The sequence below is a fragment of the Thalassophryne amazonica genome, chromosome 8, assembly GCF_902500255.1.
Source record: "Thalassophryne amazonica chromosome 8, fThaAma1.1, whole genome shotgun sequence".
NCBI lineage: Eukaryota > Metazoa > Chordata > Actinopteri > Batrachoidiformes > Batrachoididae > Thalassophryne > Thalassophryne amazonica.
The window spans coordinates 91,583,949-91,597,190 of record NC_047110.1 but is presented as its reverse complement, the minus strand read 5'-3'; the positions used below and the strand labels follow the sequence as shown (position 1 = coordinate 91,597,190).

Sequence of the window (13,242 nt, the reverse complement as noted above, 5' to 3'; positions counted from 1 at the left end):
TGATTGTGATTATCATATTATTTTGTTGTTAATTTAATTATTAATTATTTAGTCTGTGATTGTGGATTTTTTTTTTTTTTGTATTAATCCATTAATTTATTTTTATATATATATAAATATTTAATTACTTAATTTTGCATTCATTAATTTATTTATGTTTGTGAAGTATTTTAATTAATTCATTAATTAATTTTGTTTTTGTTATTTTTGTGTTTTGTGTTACTGTTTACGTAAGCACATAATTTTGTATTTATTTAATCAATACATGTGTTTCACCAGGTGGTGGCGGTAATGCGCTAAATACCTGGTTTGTCAACTCACAAATGATGTGGGAGACGAAGGTTCCGGTTCCGTCCCACGTGGTGTTGTCAGTGCGCACTTCGCATGCGTCTTTTGCCAATCTTTTGACGTTTATCGTTTTGGCTCTGCCACTCTGATCTTTTTATTTAATACATTTCTTTTTTTTAAAGGCTTGGTCTGGTCGTTCCTGTTTTTGTCATAATGGCAACTAAAGTTAAAAGACCCAAGGTAAGAGTGAAAGGAATTTTAATTTCATGGTAAAGATTCCACTGCTTGTTTGCATGTGTTTATTTTCTATTTGTAGTATCTTTGTTGTAATTTGTAAGTTTATATAGTGTTACATAATTGTTTCAGACGAAGACAGTTGGCTTCTTTTCAGGAGCCTGTCAGAGGAAATGTGACAGAATATCACAAGATATGTTTTTAATGTACATTTTTCAGTTAAATCTGGCTGTGATTTCATGTTGGACATCTTTAACGTTTTATGTCTGTCAATATACAACCCCTGGCAATAATTATGGAATCACCGGCCTCGGAGGATGTTCATTCAGTTGTTTAATTTTGTAGAAAAAAAGAAGATCACAGACATGACACAAAACTAAAGTAATTTCAAATGGCAACTTTCTGGCTTTAAGAAACACTATAAGAAATCAAGAAAAAAAATTGTGGCAGTCAGTCACAGTTACTTTTTTAGACCAAGCAGAGGGAAAAAAATATGGACTCACTCAATTCTGAGGAATAAATTATGGAATCACCCTGTAAATTTTCATCCCCAAAACTAACACCTGCATCAAATCAGATCTGCTCGTTAGTCTGCATCTAAAAAGGAGTGATCACACCTTGGAGAGCTGTTGCACCAATTGGACTGACATGAATCATGGCTCCAACATGAGAGATGTCAACTGAAACAAAGGAGAGGATTATCAAACTCTTAAAAGGGGGTAAATCATCACACAATGTTGCAAAAGATGTTGGTTGTTCATAGTCAGCTGTGTCTAAACTCTGGACCATATACAAACAACATGGGAAGGTTGTTAAAGGCAAACATACTGGTAGACCAAGGAAGACATCAAAGCGTCAAGACAGAAAACTTAAAGCAATATGTCTCAAAAATCGAAAATGCACAACAATACAAATGAGGAACGAATGGGAGGAAACTGGAGTCAGCGTCTGTGACCGAACTGTAAGAAACCGCCTAAAGGAAATGGGATTTACATACAGAAAAGCTAAACGAAAGCCATCATTAACACCTAAACAGAAAAAAAAACAAGGTTACAATGGGCTAAGCAAAAGCAATCGTGGACTGTGGATGACTGGATGAAAGTTATATTCAGTGATGAATCTCGAATCTGCATTGGGCAAGGTGATGATGCTGGAACTTTTGTTTGGTGGCGTTCCAATGAGATTTATAAAGATGACTGCCTGAAGAGAACATGTAAATTTCCACAGTCATTGATGATATGGGGCTGCATGTCAGGTAAAGGCACTGGGGAGATGGCTGTCATTACATCATCAATAAATGCACAAGTTACGTTGATATTTTGGACACTTTTCTTATCCCATCAATTGAAAGGATGTTTGGGGATGATGAAATAATTTTTCAAGATGATAATGCATCTTGCCATAGAGCAAAAACTGTGAAAACATTCCTTGCAAAAAGACACATAGGGTCAATGTCATGGCCTGCAAATAGTCCAGATCTTAATCCAATTGAAAATCTTTGGTGGAAGTTGAAGAAAATGGTCCATGACAAGGCTCCAACCTGCAAAGCTGATCTGGCAACAGCAATCAGAGGAAGTTGGAGCCAGATTGATGAAGAGTACTGTTTGTCACTCATTAAGTCCATGCCTCAGAGACTGCAAGCTGTTATAAAAGCCAGAGGTGGTGCAACAAAATACTAGTGATGTGTTGGAATGTTCTTTTGTTTTTCATGATTCCATAATTTTTTCCTCAGCATTGAGTGATTCCATATTTTTTTCCCTCTGTTTGGTCTAAAAAAGTAACGTTACTGACTGCCACAATTTTTTTTTCCTGATTTCTTATAGTGTTTCTTAAAGCCAGAAAGTTGCCATTTGAAATGACTTTAGTTTTGTGTCATGTCTGTGATCTGCTTTTTTTCTACAAAATTAAACAACTGAATGAACATCCTCCGAGGCTGGTGATTCCATAGTTTTTGCCAGGGGTTGTAGAAGTGGCTATGCTGTAGGAAAGCACAGCTAGTTTTGTCATAAAGTAATGATCATAGAATTAAATTCCACGTAGTAATCATGTTTTTTTTTTTTATCCTGTTGCTGACAGGTCGATGACAGCTCAGACTTTATTCCCATACAGAGGTTTCTAAAGTGGTGTGACGGCGTCGGCTTGGTACTCAACAGTAAGGTTTGTAACCAGAACTCTGACCCTGAGGTTGTTCCATATGTGCCTGTCAGAGAGACATTAAGTGGTACGAATCGGGATTCATTCACGCGCACATTAACAAAATTAACATTACAGATAAAGTTGTCTTATCACTAACTGTGTTAAAGCATCACATGTGAGCTAAATGTGATTGATCCTTTTTTACGATTAATCACATTTTTTATGACTTTAAATGGACTGTTGTCTGCCTGTGTCCCATCACTTTTTGTATTTCATTTTGCCTATTTATTGGGTAATTCTACAGTGACTGAGTTTTAATGGTAACATAAAAAGTGGTCACGTTTTGCTGCCATTGTAATTCTGTTACCATAGAATTTCCCTTGTGTAAATTTAACCTACATTTTCAAACTGAATAAGTAGAAAATAGACAAAATGTTTGACACATCCGATGTAAATGGATATGGAACCGAGTAACTGATCCATGATGAGATTGTAAGATTTGACTATTTGTACACAAGTTGTTTTTTTTATTTGTAGCTGTATATTTCCTTCAGTTCTTTTCATGATCTATGTAGTGGGCTTTGTAGTCTGTGTCATTGTTTGTTTTTGTTACGTTATCTTACCATCAAGGACTATGTCGGAAATACAGTGTATCCAAAAACTTTTCACAGTGCTTCACTTTTTCCTTTTTTTTTTTTTTTTTTTTTTATGTTACAGCCTTATTCCAAAATGGATGAAATTTTTTCCCCTCAAAATTCTACACACAATACCCCATAATGACAATGTGGAAAAAAAACATGTTTTTTTAAAGATTTTTTACAAATTATTGAAAACAAGAGCAATTGGAGATTTCTGATATCGCCAAGCGTTGACGAGGACTCAAAGTAAAAGATATCTGATTCACATTGTGATCCAGACTTTGGCTAACCTCCAAAATTCAGTGGTCTTCCATGCCCTAATATCTATCTGTGGTGCAAATTTGGTGAGAACTTGTGAAGTTGTTTTGACGTAATCCTTCAAAGCCTATATAAAGTGGAATCTTGATTCAGAATCTGAATCCGGATCACCTACAAAATTTAGTGGAGTCTTCCATGGCCTAATATCTATCTGTGGTGCAGATTTGGTAAGAATCTGTGCAGTAGTTTTGACATAATCCTGCTAACATACAGACAAAAAAATAAATGCAGATGATTTTATTACATCCTTGGTGGACATAATAAAACAACTAAGAAAGCACATGTATATAAGTATCCACAGCCTTTGCCATGAAGCTCAAAATTGAGCTCAGGTGCGTCCTGTTTCCACTGATCATTTTTGAGATGTTTCTACAGCTTAATTGGAGTCCACCTGGGGTAAGTTCAGTTGTTTGGACATGATTTGGAAAGACACACACCTGTCTACATATAAGGTCCCACAGTTAACAGTGCATGTCAGAGCACAAACCAAGCACAAAGTCAAGGAATTGTCTATAGGAATCCGAGACAGGATTGTCTCAAGGCACAAATCTGGGGAAGGGTATAGAAGCATTTCTGCTGCTGTGCTCATTTCCCAATGATCACAGTGGCATCCGTATCATCTTTAAATGTTATCATCCATAAATGCAAGAAATTGGGATCCCCCAGGACAGCAGGGTGGTGGCAGCATCATGCTGTGGGGATGTTTTTTCTGCAGCAGCAACTAGTCAGGACTGAAGGAAAGATTAATGCAGCAATGTACAGAGGCATCCTGGATGAAAACCTGCTCCAGAGCGCTCTTGACCTCAGACTGGGGCGACAGTTCATCTTTCAGCAGGACAATGATTCTTAAGCACACACTCAAGATATCAAAGGAGTGGCTTCAGGACAACTCTGTGAATGTCCTTAAGTGGTCCAGCCAGAACCCAGACCTGAATCCTATTGAACATCTCTGGAGAGGTCTGAAAATGTCTGTGCGCCGACACTCCCCATCCAACCTGATGGAGCTTGAGAGGTGCTGCAAAGAGGAATGTGCAAAACTGCCCAAAGATAGGTGCACCAAGCTTGTGGCATCATATTCAAGAAGACTTGAGGCTGTAATTGCTGCTGAAGGTGCACCAACAAAGTATTGAGCAAAGGGTCCACTTCATAAATTCTGTCTATGTAGGCCCGCTCTGATCATGATCAGATCATTTGATCACGGCTGCTTCTTTCTATAGGTGTACGTGAGCAAAGAGGGAACTGTGGCAGAATATGGGATGATGGCGAAGGATGACATTGAGGAAGGGGAGGTTTTATTCACCATCCCCAGATCAGCTCTTCTCCACCAGGGAACTAGTAAAGTCTCAGCTCTGCTGGAACAAGGTGATGAAAATAAAATCAGTGACCATATTAATGGTGTGTCAGTTTTTTTCTTTATTACAATGATTCCATATACAGTAGTGTTCAGAATAATAGTAGTGCTATGAGGTCTGTCAATAAAGTAACGGTCCTTTTTATTTTTTTCAAAAACTATATGGATTTCATTCATATGTTTTTACGTCAGACATGCTTGAACCCTCGTGCGCATGCGTGAGTTGTTCCACGCCTGTCGGTTACGTCATTCGCCTGTGAGCACGCCTTGGGAAGGAGTGGTCCCGCCCCCTCGTCGGATTTTCATTGTCAGGAAATGGCGGAATGAAAAGGACTTTTTTTCCATCAGAATTTTTTCAGAAGCTGTTAGAGACTGGCACCTGGAAACCATTCGAAAAATTTATCTGGCTTTTGGTGAAAATTTTACGGGCTTCAGAGAGAATAAGGACTGTTACTACAGCTTTAAGGACCCCTTTAAGGACGCTCTGTGCGCCGCGCTCCGAGCTGCGACGACGCGGCACAAGCCACCGGACCATTTCTAAACGGATGGCTCTGTGGATACGAGACCGTCGTGTGCTCTTTCTCTGGTTATCACAAGAGCTGGATATCAGGCATTTTCCGGCAGATTTCACTTTTAACGAGATTTTGTCATGGAAAGCAGCGTGGAGGCTTCGCGCGTAAAGACCGATTCGCTTTGGAAGCGAGACGAATGAACACCTCCATTTCGGCGTGTCAGAGGACAAGTGTGGACATGCCTATCTCGGCTTTCAATGCTTACCAGTCCAGTAAGTATCAGAGAAATTGTGGAGAGCTGGACATGTCCAAACTCAAAACCTGGATTAATCTTTTTAGTCACATAGCACTACTGTTATTCTGAACACTACTGTAATTTCACTCTCCAGATGTGATCAAAGACCTCTTATGTGGTGTAACCATTTCATACTAAATTCAATGCAACAACTTTCTTTCCCAGAGAAGGCAGCTCTTCAGACCTCTTCAGGCTGGGTTCCCTTGCTGCTGGCTCTGCTGTATGAGTATACATCCTCACAGTCTCACTGGAGACCTTACCTCTCTCTCTGGACTAACTTCAAGACACTGGACCACCCCATGTTCTGGTAAGAAGTTAGTAGATCACCTGGTAAATTCGCTGTGGGTGAGACAGATCAGAAAAGAAGTAGTAATATAAAATAACAAGAGCAAACGGAGATTACTGACGTCCACCAATCCGGATCACCTCCAAAATTCAATGGCGTCTTCCATGCCCTAATATCTATCTGTGGTGCACATTTGGTGAGAATCCATGAAGTAGTTTTGAAGTAATCCTTTAAAGCCTATATAAAGTGAAATCTTGATCCAGAATCCAGTGTTACCGACGAAACAGTCCCCCCGTAAAAATCAGTCCACCCTGCCTTCACTGCGCATGCATCATTTTTGTGCATCAGCCACAGTTCACCGATTATCACCTTGTTTCTGCTTCAAACTGCAGTCCAGTCATCATCTATCTCAGGGACAGATATCTGGTTTTTCTTCAACAATCATTTCCACATAAATTCAGCATTATTTCATAATAAAAGATGGAGGAAGCAATCAGAGTGCCGCAGACAGACGAGCTGCAACCACACACAATTGGTCAAGGGGCGAAAATTGTGTCACCCCCCAAGATATTAAATTTGGCGATGCTGATTCGCCAAATATTTATTTTCTTAGCAACACACAATTGGTCATTTCGCTGAACTTCAAGGGGCTCTTTGAGTGATCGCCCAAGAAGAGAAATGATATGTTCTGTCAGTGGAAATAAATGCACTCTTGAATGAGTCAGTTGGCGTAAATGTTGTTTTAATAATTCAGATTACATGTAGGCACATACTGTTAAGTAAAACTGACATTGATAATACTTTAAAAAAATATATTTTATAATTTTTCCCCTCCACATTTGGGAGGGCGGCGCCCGAGCACCCCCTATGGGCCAGCTGCCACTGGTCACTCTGTCAGAGCTCCAGCATTCCGCTGTGGAGAGAGGAGAACCTTCCAGAAGGACAACCATCTGCAACAATCAGGCCTGTATGGTAAAGTGGCCAGACGGAAGCCACTCCTTAGCAAAAGGCACATGGCAGCCCGCTTGGAGTTTTTCAAAAGGCACTTAAAGGGCTCTCAAACCATGAGAAACAAAATGTTTGGAGGAAACCAGGCACCATCCCTACAGTGAAGCATGGTGGTGGCACTTTCATGTTGTGGGGATGTTTTTCCAGCAGCAACTGGGAGACTAGTCAGGATTGAGGGAAAGATGAATGCAGCAATGTACAGAGACATCCTGGATGAAAACCTGCTCCAGATCGCTCTTGACCTCAGACTGAGGTGACTTAGTCTTTCAGCAGGGAAATGACCCTAAGCACACAGCCAAGATATCAAAGGAGTGGCTTCAGAACAACTCTTTTATGTTGTCATTATGGGGTGTAGTGAGGAGAATTTTGAGGGGAAAAAAATTAATTTCGTCCATTTTGGAATAAGGCTGTAACATAACAAAATGTGGAATAAAGTGAAGCACTCTGAGTACTTTCCAGATGCACTGTATTCATTGATTTAGGCCACTCGTTAGGGTCCAAGTGTCATAACCATACAGTGAGAAAGGTGCCACCAGCACCCTAAAGACTTGGACCATCATTGTCCTACAACAGTACTGGCATTGCTGAACACTTCTGTCCAGCAACCTCATAAATCCATAAGCTCTTCCAGGCACCTCCAGGTACATGTAAGTAGTGATGGGATGAGCAACACTGGTGCGTCAGCACTGTGCCGAGCACACGAGTGAAACCCCGTATTGGTGCGTGTATCGCTTTAAAAGAAAAAATCATGTGACCGATACGGGAACTGTGTCGTTCGACTGTGCTGCACCAAATTGTGTTTATAAGGAAACAAACTGTATCAACATGTTGCGGATTTGTTGGATGGAGTTTTGCTGTTGGATTTTTGCTTGCCCTCACCTTGTTCCACTGACTTCATGGATCGTTCAAAGACGTTTCCCCAGTCTGGAATAATTTTGATCTTTTGACGCCAAATAAGGTAAATCTTTGTTTACTGTTATTTTTCCAATTAGATATGTTTGTACTCCTTTACAGTACTGGAAAAATAACCAGAAAACATATCCACACCTTTATCAACTCGCACTGAAACGTTTATGCTCACATCTTCATCTGTACCCTGTGAAAGAGTTTTTTCTAAGGCAGGGGAACTGGTGTGTAAGAGGAGAAATCGCCTTGGAGCAAAGACACTTCATAAACCTTTGTTCCTCAATAAAAATGCATAAATTAATCTATTTTTAGTCTTTTATTTCGTATGCTTTAACACTTAAGTTAACAAATTTCCATACATAAGTTACAAATTTTAACTCTGAATTTTATTACAAATTTGCTATATTTTACAAACCAACTCAGTTTAGCATTTACACAAACAAGGTTTTAAGCAAATTTTCAACTCTTCTCATGAACAGCTTAACTCGACACACAAATTGAGCACATGAAATTATGCAATGACGAGATCATATTTTAAATAGAGGACTGGCGATTAACTATTTCACGTTAGCTTTTCCATCGTATTTTCATTTTATTTACCTGCAATGATTTTATAACTACTGCAGGGGTCACTATTAAGTGACCAACACCGTGTCAATACAGTGCCGACACAGTTTGTGTAGTGTGTCAATACACTCCTTGAGGTATCATCATCCCATCACTACATGTAAGAGGCCGAGGACCCAGAGACACGAATGTCACTGCTGAGATAAATTAGTCTCCATTTGACACTTGTTGTGATTTGGCGCTATATAAAAAAAATTGATTGATTGATATAGATAGACCTCTGATAGATGGGTCCAAGAAGCCTGGCTCTCAGTCTTGATCCAAGGCAGACGCAAACCCTGACACTCTGATTTCTCACTCACCTTCTAAGTGCTACAATCAGGGTGTCTGTTGAGTCCGCAAAGTAACTGACAGAAATGAGCTCTGGGAAGAACATTCAAGCTTTCCTTCTCCCCCCCATTACTTACAGTAATTTGCCATTGATCCTTCCAGGTCAAAAGAGGAGAGAGACACGTTGTTGAGGGGGACCGGTATTCCTGAGGCTGTGGACAAAGACTTGGCAAACATACAGAGAGAGTACGCAAATGTGGTCCTGCCCATTATCACCAAGCACTCTGACCTGTGGAACCCTGAAACGCATACCCTGGATCTTTACAAGCAGCTGGTGGCCTTTGTCATGGCCTACAGGTCAGCTGGTACGCATATACAAACACACGTCTGACATTTCTTCTCATTATCCTAGAGATGTTCCTTCTTTCTTTTAGTTTCCAGGAGCCATGTGAAGAAGACTGTGAGGAGGAAGATGATGAGGATGAAGAGAAGGCTCCCAGCCCACCGATGATGGTTCCCATGGCCGACATGCTCAACCACGTGTCCGACCACAATGCTAACTTGGAATTTACACCAGTAAGGAGATCAGTCGCGACTGTCAGTGGGTGAGGTGGGGATGTAATTATTTAGTTGTGAGGTGAAACTGTGTGTAGTAAAGGTGCAAATGTGCATTTTAAAGTAAAAAATCTTGAACTTGGGACCTTCTTGCCTCCCAAGAAGGTCCCAAGTTCAACAGTGCTTTCCAGTTGCACTGTGAGGTCATAAGACCCTAGTCATAAGGAGGGTATATCAATTGGAACGGCCCCTGAAGTCCTGATTCCAATCAGCTCGTTGAAACACTACATTCCCCAAATTCAAAATCCAAGATGGCTGTTCTTAGCATTAGCAGCAAGTAAATGCTGTAGTTTTTAGTGTTAGTTTTTACTTCTGTCTTTGTTGTGTCCAATTTAACAAGCCATATACACAGTTTTTTCTGGACATGTTACTGTTCTTTAAAAAAAAATATTACCGGTATCAAAACATAAGAGTATTTTGAAAATAAAATTTTTATTTTTTAAAATGGGCCTGTCTCTGTATTGTCACATTTTTTTCCTTTCTTTCTCAGAACAGTCTGAAGATGGTTTGCATGCGATCAATCCGTAAAGGCGGGGAGGTGTTTAATACCTACGGACAGATAGCCAACTGGCAGTTGCTGCATATGTATGGCTTTACAGAGCCTTATCCAAGCAACAACGACACTGTCGACATCCCCTTCAACAACCTCTACAAAATCGTGAAACAAAAAGGTGATCGAGAGATTTACACTTTGAAAAAGACACATATTGAGGCAAGTCCAAGTTTAAATTATTATAACAAGTGGTTGGAAGTGAAAGCTCAGATGTTTTGACAATAGAGATCATGAGAGCTGATAATTCTGAAAATTAGACTATACAAATTTTTCCTATAGTGTCAGTTTTGTCATCAGTACCAAGGGGACAGTTTTGAGCATGTAAAAACTCTGCTCTCTCTCTACTCTGGTGTCTCTTAAGAGTCTTTATGTGTCGAAGCCCTGAAAAACATCATTATTTGGAAGAGATGTACTAACTTCTTCTTTGCTGGTTCTTTATATGTCACAACAGCTCATTATCATACTGGCATCTACTAGTCAAATAAATTGTAGCACAATACTAATATTAAAACTCATTTTTGTTTTGGCTTCTCCAGCAAGTAATACTTGTATTACAGTTATTGTCAACTAGAAAACAGAACAACTCCAGATCAACTAACACCTAGTTTAATGAACTACTGTTGATTTTTCACTGTATATTTGTTGGGATATTTATTATTACAGTAAAAACTGACAATTTTTCCAAATTTAGATTTCACTTAATTTTGTGTGTGAAAGTGCACCAAATATTTCAATTTCAAAACTTTACCAGATCCTCCTCTAGCCTTGGTCGCTTTGCTCCCTCGCTTCAAAGGATTCAGTTATTTTTTAATTTACCAATAATGTCCCTGTTCAGTCCTTTTTTTCTTCTCAGGTATTCAGTCTGATTTGGATAGGCAGCAGATGGATGAGGTTTGGGAAACACTTTGTCACATGATGGAAGGCAAAGACGCCTTTGTTTTCGGGAAACAGGGCTGCCTGACAGACACTGAGCTCCATACCATGCTTAAGGTGAGGAAAAATATTTAAAATTTCATCTAGTTGCATGCATTGCAAGCCTGATGCCAACCCAGTATCATTGATTTTTGCCCATTTTTAGTTCTGTGAAAAAAGGACTTGTCCTTCACTGGCAGGGAAAATGAGCACTAATGGCACAAAGTCCACATATTTATTTAATTAAAATAAATATTTAAAAATGTGCAGTTGGTTTATATCCATCATTTGTTAATAACGATGACATTGCTTGCAGTTGCATGGCCACAGAAATGGTGCGACAAGGCCTCCAGTTTAATTAGTGTTATATTTAATCTGACCAGTGGATGTCAGTAATCTCCAACTAGGTGTTTAAATGAGGTTTCAAGTAATAAAGCTTTGGGTGAAGCTATTGGCTGGGAGTCTCATTGAAGTGTCAAAGCTTGTCCTCCCAGTCAGTGACTTCACCAAAACTTTATTAGACACTTCAATATGCCTTTATGTCATCATCATGACTTCATGTTCTTAATTGCATGATGTTCATTAATACATGCATTGGTTTTCTTCCTGAAGCTTCTCGTGTGTTCTGCTCAATACTGATCCATAGGGTGTGAAATATTTGTATGTTAATATGAAATATTGGTGCCAAATTCCATATTACAAGTGATTATATAGGTATGCAATCCATCAGCAGCTTGTGAGAAGTTGTGATGTGAACATTAGAATGGTGACTTGAGTTCTGTGTTAATGACAGAGGAAAACAAAAGAATTTTACCACTTAAATCTAAAATTAAAACATGTCCAGTTACCACATTTTACATTCAGTCTTATACTTCGTTTTCAGCTGCTGTGTATGTCATATAAGGAGTTCTTGGAGTTTAAAGAAAACGAAGGATGGGAAGATGATGATGATGATGAGCAGAAGATTGCCCTTGCTTTCTCCTTTGAAGGTCTCCCTGGATTAAAAGCATCATGGAAGCATCTGATCCATGAAACTGCTCGCCTGACTTTGAATTCCTACAGAGAGGAGGGGTGGGACGAGAAGGACGCGGCTGTGGACAGTGACCAGGTGCTCATAGAGGATGAAGCAGCATATGCAGAACTGAGCAGCAGGCAGCAGCGTGCGCTGCAGGTGCGCTATGGCCAGAAGAGGATCCTGTACAGAGTGATGGAGGTCACAGCATCATGAGACCTACTGTGCTTTTTGATGCAAATGTAATGTTGCAGATTAAGTGTTTTGATAGATTTTTACAAGCATCACCACTGATCTTAATCATGTGCTTTGTTGCAGCCACTGTTATAATTGTCACAGTTGTAATAAATAATGACTATATTACAAAAGTGGATAATCTTCTGACTGTAAACACTTATTTTTATGGAAAGAACTGGTGAGAATTCTAGCAAATATAAGTGGTTCAGTTTACGGAGCAATTTCACTCCTTATGGTACAACCCCAAATCAAAGTTGGGCTGGTATGGGAAATGCAAATGTCACCCTCACCCCACTTCTGTGTGAGCTCAACATATCCCATGTTTTTTTTGTTTTTTGTGGTAAACTTAATTTCATTCAATACATGTACGTTCCCACATTTTAGGACTGCACACATTAAGAGAAAATTATGGCAGTTCAGGGCTAGGGCTCGTAATGAGGTTAAAAAAATTCAAACAGGTGCTCCTCATTATTTGGTACAAAAGCAGTATCCACTAAAGTCTGAATCAAGGATGGGCAGAGGATCTCCACTCTTCCAACAAGTTTGTGAGGAAAATTATTGAAATGTTTATAAATGATGTTCAAAGATTGGAAGGAACCTCTCTCTACAAAGCACATCAATGATTCATGGAATCTGGAGGAATTTCAGTGCATGAATGGCAAGGGCCCAAACCAAAGCTGAAAATCCATGATATCCAATCTCTGGTGACACTGCACTGAGAAGAGTCAATCATAAATAGCTGATATAACAAGATGGGCAAGGGATTCCTCTGGAAAACCATTACCCAGAAGTGGCGCCAACTTTCCCGGCACCTGAAGCCTCTGCGGAAATATCAGATGACTGTATTCTAGATTGCTTTGGAAGCAATGGATAGCATATACTCCAGACCAAAGACTAATAGGATCATTAAGACCATTACCAGCAGCACGAAGTCCACAAGTCAAGGTCTTTCATGGTAGAGTTGGCAGTGTCCTTGTCAAAGCTAATTTACACTTCTGTAATGGCAGCATTAATGCAGAAAAGTAGACTGAGCAACATGTGCTG

General features: G+C 39.6%; 1 protein-coding gene across 1 annotated transcript; it reads left to right on the top strand.

Annotated features, from left to right (window-relative positions):
- Positions 1 to 395: 395 nt before the first annotated feature.
- setd6 (SET domain containing 6, protein lysine methyltransferase) lies at positions 396 to 12,343 on the top strand. Its single transcript, XM_034176980.1, has 9 exons — positions 396 to 528; positions 2,599 to 2,679; positions 4,832 to 4,976; positions 5,938 to 6,079; positions 9,032 to 9,226; positions 9,304 to 9,445; positions 9,975 to 10,155; positions 10,891 to 11,027; positions 11,833 to 12,343. Exons 1-9 carry the CDS (start codon positions 502 to 504, stop codon positions 12,175 to 12,177), a joined length of 1,395 nt encoding a protein of 464 aa, XP_034032871.1. The 5' UTR covers positions 396 to 501; the 3' UTR covers positions 12,178 to 12,343.
- The last annotated feature ends 899 nt before the right edge of the window (positions 12,344 to 13,242 follow it).